The 7272-nt window shown below is 48.2% G+C and overlaps 1 protein-coding gene across 3 annotated transcripts; it reads left to right on the plus strand.

The window, feature by feature from the left end:
• The first annotated feature begins 1296 nt into the window (after positions 1 to 1296).
• On the plus strand, positions 1297 to 6960 carry pfkfb3 (6-phosphofructo-2-kinase/fructose-2,6-biphosphatase 3). 3 transcript variants are annotated; one of them, XM_011490959.3, is made up of 16 exons: positions 1297 to 1567; positions 2612 to 2740; positions 2875 to 2971; positions 3064 to 3130; positions 3202 to 3276; positions 3355 to 3411; positions 3485 to 3609; positions 3691 to 3898; positions 3976 to 4122; positions 4197 to 4301; positions 4378 to 4507; positions 4583 to 4710; positions 4795 to 4983; positions 5100 to 5122; positions 5309 to 5359; positions 6066 to 6183. In XM_011490959.3, exons 1-16 carry the CDS (start codon positions 1498 to 1500, stop codon positions 6070 to 6072), a joined length of 1608 nt encoding a protein of 535 aa, XP_011489261.3. In that variant the 5' UTR covers positions 1297 to 1497; the 3' UTR covers positions 6073 to 6183. The 3 variants fall into 3 exon arrangements, with proteins under 3 accessions (XP_011489261.3, XP_023808139.1, XP_023808138.1); XM_023952371.1 differs by lacking the exon at positions 5309 to 5359 and having other exon boundaries at positions 6066 to 6960; XM_023952370.1 differs by lacking the exons at positions 5100 to 5122; positions 5309 to 5359 and having other exon boundaries at positions 6066 to 6960.
• Positions 6961 to 7272: the final 312 nt, after the last annotated feature.

Raw genomic sequence — 7272 nt, forward strand, 5'->3', positions numbered from 1 at the left:
AGTTATTACTTACTTTTTTACTTTTCCTATTTTTGCACATTTTGAACACCCCTCATTCTTTTGCACATTGCTGTCATTCTTTTTGAATTGCTGTAACAACTGAATTTCCCCAATGTGGGATCAATAAAGAACATCTCTATTATGGATGGATGGCGAAATAACGTTTATCTGTGGTTAGAAAAGAAAATTTTGTTCTGAACCTTTTCATTTGTATTCAAAATAGTCCAAATTATAATTGAGATCACAAAAAAACCCACATGTAAACAAGGGAAGCTATAAACCCCAAGCAGTGTTTGGAGAATCAGAAGTGGTCGTGATTTTATGTGTGGTCATCTGACCTCTAATTGCTTCCTGAAACTAACAAATAAAAAAAACTTCTTTCAAGACTGTGGGACGCAGAAAAATGCTGGATTTTTTCAAGAAACAGTAAAAAAAATTCTTATATTTTCTGTTTTTTTAAACTTACTTTAAAAACACATTTAGAGATTAAATATCATAACTAAATGATATTTTTTTTAGTTCCTTGACTAAACTCTTGGATTTAAATGAACATTTAGGATGAGAAAGGCTTTTTTGTGAGTACAGATGTGGAAAACAGAGCAGATGCCAGACTGCTGCCTGTGCGGTGATGCCAATGGTACAGTCCAGAAGAGGGGGGAGCTGCCGGAGCTGATGTGCGGCGCCGCACGTATGCTCCAGGTTCCAATCCGGCCCAAATGGGCACATTGCGGGCTTTTCCTTTGCGCAAGCCCGCATTGACGAGGACAACGGGAAGCTTTTCAAGAGTATTTTGAGTCTTACAAAACCCAGTTTTACAATAAATAAATAATAATAAATTAAAAATGGAAAGAAGGGAAGCTTAAATGTACAATAATAACATTTAATAGATCCTACTTTCTTCAAAACTTCTATTTAACTCCTCAGTGAGGGAAATGTCAAATTAAAATGACCCGACAACACGTCAGAGATGACTCAAACAAATCTTATCAAATTATAAAAACACTTAAGCAATAAAACGCGTTTTATTTAACCTTCTATTTTTGCACCAGTTACTTAATGATGCCAAAAAAACGTACCGTTTCCTTCTATATTTATTTTCCAACAAGAGTCATTGTGTTGTGTTCAGTTCAGTGCAGAAATGTGAAAAATCGTCTGAAATGCATGTCTGTTAGTACCACAATTGGCCACAGGGAAGCGCCGCTGTCGCCTGCGCGAGCTCCTCGTGGATGTCAATGGTTTTGCCCGTGTGCGCGCGCGGCGTTTCGTCATAAAAGTCACGTGTTTTCCAGCCAGCCGGTCTCGCTTAAAAAGCGGATGTGCGCTGCAGACCGGCAGATGAGCCCGGCACGGCGTTGAGAGGATACCCGAGCGGCATTTGAACGGACTAAGCTTTGACCCAGACTAACAAAGGCGTTCCTTATTATTTTAATTCTCTTTTATCTCGGGACTTGTCCGCTTCGGTTCCTGGTTAGTTTTCGGTTCTCCAGCTACTAAGGAATGCCCAGAGAGCTCACGCAGAACAGGATCCAAAAGATTTGGGTTCCGACCAAGGATGACAGGCGTGGAGGTGAGTAAGACGGCTTCATTTCTTTCCGTTTTGAAGCAGTTTTCCAAACGTTTTCTCGGTTCTAAATTACGCTTTTATTGTGAGGGTTTGCCCGCTTTTGCATTTTGTCGTCGCAGACGGAAAGATGTCCTGAAACGTTTCGCGTTTCGTCTGCGGCATCTGCCTCGAGCCGGTTTTTCCGTGTGCTCGTCGTTCATTGGCTGTCTACATCAGCACATGCTGTACGGCCCCGCCCAGCAGGGGGGAGAAGCTCTTGTTACTGTAGTTTCCCCACCCCATTACAATTCTGGGTAACCACGCCCCCGAGGATTTTCATTGGTCCATTTACTGAACGACCTCGTTGCCCCTCGCGCGGGGTTTCCGTCAGAGGAATGTGGGCAGATGTCTCCAAAGGAATTTTAAACCAATGTTTTTTCTTGAAATTTTCATTTAAAAAAGCATTTTTCGAAGAAATTAACTAAATTAAAATTAATTCAAATTTAGAAGTAAAAAAAAGAAAAATAGGTCGTCGCTGTCTGTAGTCGTATTTATTTCCAAGTGTCGTCATCATTCCTGTCCGTCCGTCAGAGGGTTTGCAGATCATCGGGGCTTTATTTTGTTTTTAACTTTTTATTAGAACTTCAAAAGATGATGCACACATTCACATAACTACAACAGAAATAAAAAGGGGAAAAATGTAATAATAATAATAGAATTCATAATACCAGGGATTGACATGTGGTCTTCAATTAAAATGGACAGTTTTTTGTTTACGTTTTTGTATTCCATGAATTTCAGCTACTTCAAATATAAGCTGATCTCTTCATCAGGGCTTTAGGGTGATGATGCAGAGGAAGGTGCCGTCTGTACTTCCTCCTGCAGAGGCTCATCTGTTGTTCCATTGAAACACGGAGGCTGTGATGTTGTGGAAACTGGATTATCTTCTGTGACGCGCAAATCGGAGCTTAATTGGCTCCTGAGTGGCTCCACGTGCTGATGATGTCATCGCGCCACAGAAATGGCTGCATCTGCTGGCGTCTAACTTGCTGACGTGTGTCTCTGCAGGAGCGGGCGCTCCCCACTTCGCCAACCCCCCCACGGTGATCGTGATGGTGGGTCTGCCCGCCCGAGGAAAGACCTACATGTCCAAGAAGCTGACCCGCTACCTCAACTGGATCGGCATGCCCACCAAAGGTAAGCGGTGTGCTGAAATGTTCTGCCGGGGGTTTGTGGGTAATATGATGTTTGTGTACTGACTCATGTTTCAGACCCCCCCCCCCCCCCCCCCCCACAGCTTATTGACCCCCCCCCCTTTTTTTGTGTTCCAGTCTTCAACGTAGGAGAGTATCGAAGGGAGGCGGTCAAGAGTTACAGCTCCTATGACTTCTTCAAACCCGATAACGAGTGTGCCGTCAAGATCAGGCAGTGAGTGGCGCCCGGTGGCGTAGCTGAAGGTGGAGGCGGAGCTTGCCTTTTTTGTTTTTTGTTTTTGACAGACGCTGTTCTTTGCTCCTCAGGCAGTGTGCCTTAGCAGCTCTGAGGGATGTCAAGTCTTACCTGAAGGACGAGGGCGGCCAAGTGGCGGTCAGTTGTATTTCCTCTGTGGGGACGTCTGGTCCAGAACCGTTTTGCTGAATGTCCTCCTTTCCTTTTAGGTTTTTGACGCCACCAACACTACAAGAGAAAGGCGGGATTTGATCCTCCAGTTCGGCGAGGAAAACGATTTCAAGGTAGGCGTTGCTGCGGCAACAGGAAAGGGTAAGCATCCCAGCATGTCGCGTCTAAAATCCTGTCTCTCCTCTGCCCAGGTCTTCTTCATCGAGTCGCTTTGTGACGATCCCAGCGTGATAGCGTCAAACATCATGGTACGCCTCACCGTCTGTTACTTCACGCCGCCTTTGGCGTCGAGTACGTCTGACAGTTTTCCTCCCCGAGCAGGAAGTGAAGGTCTCCTGTCCGGACTATCGGGACTGCAACAAGACGGAGGCCATGGTGGACTTCCAGAAAAGAATTGAATGCTACAGAACCACCTACCAACCTCTGGATCCGGACCATTACGACAGGTGAGGTGGAAGCCCTTCTCAGTTTCTTCCCCCGCTGCCGTGACCGCAGACTGACCCCTCCCTGTCCCGCTGGACCTGCAGGGAGATGTCCTTCATCAAGGTGATAGACGTTGGTCGCCGGTTTCTGGTCAACCGCATTCAGGATCACATCCAGAGCAAAATCGTCTACTACCTGATGAACATCCACGTCCAGCCGCGGACCATCTACCTGTGTCGCCACGGCGAGAGCACGGACAACATGGAGGGCCGGCTGGGCGGAGACTCCGGGCTCTCTGTGCGGGGCCGACAGGTACAGAGTCGGACTGTGATTGGACGGCGTGTGCGTGTGGCGTGTTTGTGACCGCCGTGTCTCCCCCCCCACTGCAGTTTTCCGCTGCCCTGGCCCGGTTTGTGGAGGAGCAGCAGCTGCAGAACCTGAAGGTCTGGACCAGCCAGCTGTGCCGCAGCATCCAGACGGCGGAGCACCTGGGCGTGGCCTACGAGCAGTGGAAGGCGCTGAACGAGATCGACGCTGTGAGTGCCGCTCCGCAGCTCCCTCCCGCAGTTCTCTGCCGTCTCCGGTCTTGACGCCTGTTCCTGTCCGTCAGGGGGTGTGCGAGGAGATGACGTACGACGAGATGAAGGAGAAATTCCCCGAAGAGTTCGCACTGAGAGACGACGATAAATACTACTACCGCTATCCAGCCGGAGAGGTGCCGAAGACGCCTTTGGCGTTTGAGATCAGAAACGTCCGGAAAAGAACCATCAACCCTTGTGTTCTTCTCACAGTCCTACCAGGACCTGGTTCAAAGGGTGGAGCCGGTCATCATGGAGCTGGAGCGGCAGGAGAACGTGCTGGTCATCTGCCACCAGGCGGTCATGCGCTGCCTGCTCGCCTACTTCCTGGATAAGAGTGCAGGTAGGGACTACAACTCCCACAATCCCCTCTGTCTTGAGATGTTTTTGGATCTAAGCCCCTCTGCTGCCCCTCCAGAGGAGATGCCCTACCTGAAGTGTCCGCTCCACACGGTGCTCAAGCTCACCCCGGTGGCTTACGGGTGCAAGGTGGAGTCCATCTACCTGAACGTGGAGGCGGTGAACACGCACAGGGACAGACCGGAGGTGAGGGCAGCTTCCCGCCACCGCCGAGCAGGAAACGCCGCGGCGGCCCCTACAGGCTAAAGCGTGTCGGTGTCTGCTCCACAGGAGGTGAGGCGGGGACCTGGAACCCTGATCAGGAGGAACAGCATCACCCCCCTGACCAGCCCTGAGTCCCACATCAAGAAGCCCCGCATCGACGACCTGGACGAGGCGCCCATCCAGGAGCTGCCCGGCTCCGTGGCGTCGCTGGCCCTCTGCAGCTCCTCCCGCCTCCCCCTCAGCCTGGCTGGACAGGTACGTCTAAAAAAAAAAACCAACAGACAAGCCGGCACGGGTCTCCACGTTTCCTCTTCGGTCACTCACTTGTTTTCCTCTCCTCTTCTGCTGCTTCCTCCTCTTCCTCCTCACAGCACTGGCTGGGCAAAGTCTGCCTGTAAGTATTTCTCCCTTGAGGAAATGTTTGGCTCTCTTTCTCTGCCAGTCAGCCGTCTTTTCTCCGCCTCTCATTGAAACGTGTCGTTGGCGGCTCGCCGGAGTCCCGCCCTCACATTCCTGTGACTCTTCCTCGCTCTGTTGCTCATTCATGCTGTTCTTGTCTGCTTGGTTTGATCTCCTGAAGGCGCACCATCCTCCACTACCTAGAGGTGGTTTCTGTCTTAATCTTTCGAAGGTAAACGCCTGAACGCAGCTTTGCTTCGCAGTTAGGACGCTCTCCTTCACCTCTGCACGCTTTAAAGTCCCACTCCGACCGTCTGTTGAACCATTTTGAAAGTTTTTAGCCAAATCCAAAAACCTGCAGAGCAGCAGAAGTTCATTCATTAGAAATTCACCTCGGAGTTGTGGGCGGGGCTGTTGGCATGTAGCAACTCCGCCCCCCTTTCCCCCCTCGTTCGTTAGTGTTTTCTATGTCAGAATTACGATCTATTTATTTTTTTCTCTGCTCCTGATTTATGATCTGAAATGCATCTTTATTTTCTTTTATCCGCGTCCTTGAATGTCAGAAAACTGCCACGCTGGACACACTTTTCCTGGGAGTGGGTCTTTAAACTCTGAAAGCAGGAAAAGGAATCGGCTTGAAGGCAGACTCTCCATCTCTAGTCTTCTGCTTCCCTAATGCAGTAGCAGTAGAAATGCGCAGCACAGATCAGCACTTCAGAAAGTTCTGCCAGCAACAGTTTGGATGAATGTCCTGCTCTGCGTGCGTCTGCACCTCCTAAAAATAACCGCAGGAAGAGTTTGGGTGATGCAACATGCGGTTTAGGGATTAGGCTGCGTACAGCTGCACGGAGCGTGCTCGCCGCGTGCTCGCCGCGTGCTCGCAGCGTGCTCCAGGCACCCTGAGGTTATTTATTTCGCTTCTCCGTGTGTTTTTGCAGAACCTGAGGAGCCCGGCTGGTTGCCATGACATCCTGCAGCCGTGTCAGTGAATCTACAGCTCTGTGTCACGAGGCGAGGAGACTCGAAAGCCGTCAACACTACCGCGGGTTTGATCTCCTGTAGCATCTCTTCGTCATCCGACGACACCAACTCTCCAATTTTGTCACTGTTTTCTCGATTTCCAACCCATTTATTGATCCAGACTGAGAATGAACTGATCCAAGTCTCCAGCACTCCCATCATCAACACCAAAGACATAAGTCTGATTTGATTTTTGTTTTTTTGAAATTGAATCCATCCAAGTGGATGACTTTCACCCTTCAGATGCTGACATGCTCCAAACAGGCAGATGTTTGCACAGCTGTAGTCCCCATGTTTTTTTGTTTTTGTGTGGATCATGTCACCTCTCTGGTGTGCGGCGGTCGTTGCCATAGAGTGCCTGTAGAGCTTGCCCTGCAAGCCCCGCCCTGCTGCTGGCTCTCGCCCAATCTCTGCTTAAACGCTGGAGAACGTTACATTTCACTTGGGTTTTCAGTATTTTCAGTTTATTTATATCTGTGGCACCACAACGCATGAAAATGATGCTGTCTGCTGCACAACCAAGCACCTGTACTTTGTGTTTTTTTGTTATGACGCTGCGTGTTAATAATATCTGTAAATGTTAGTGGGAGGATGTGAGTTAATGACTGAAACTTAAGGGATTTGTGTGTTTTTTCTATTTGTACTAATGTGTTGGTACTGTCAGACGGATTTGTTCTCATTTCTGATGTTTTGAAGGACTTTTTGTATACTTATTTATTTTTATGTTGTACACATTTGATCCTTTGGGGAGTCTTTGTTTTACTGAGGGCTACACATAAAAATGTTTGTACATTTTCTTTTCTTTTTTTTTTTGCATCTGCAGGACCAATAAACTCTCTTAACAAAAAAAAAAAAAAACATGTTTTGTTTTGATTTTTACCAGCCGGGATCCAAACACAGACGTCTTCCATATATGGCGTCATCTGTGAATGAGTCGGCGTGTTGTGACTGTTTAGTGATTCTTATCACTTATTGTTCTGGAAACGGTCGTGCTGTAGGCTATGATGAAATGCACTGATGTCACATGATCAGTTTATTGGTTGCTTCTCTGCATTTTTGACCTGGTCATGGCCTTTATTCTCTGTGTCAAACCTTTTTCCAATAATAAACAGGAAGGAAAGTGAA

This window comes from Oryzias latipes, chromosome 23 (genome assembly GCF_002234675.1).
Source record: "Oryzias latipes chromosome 23, ASM223467v1".
Taxonomy (NCBI): Eukaryota; Metazoa; Chordata; class Actinopteri; order Beloniformes; family Adrianichthyidae; genus Oryzias; species Oryzias latipes.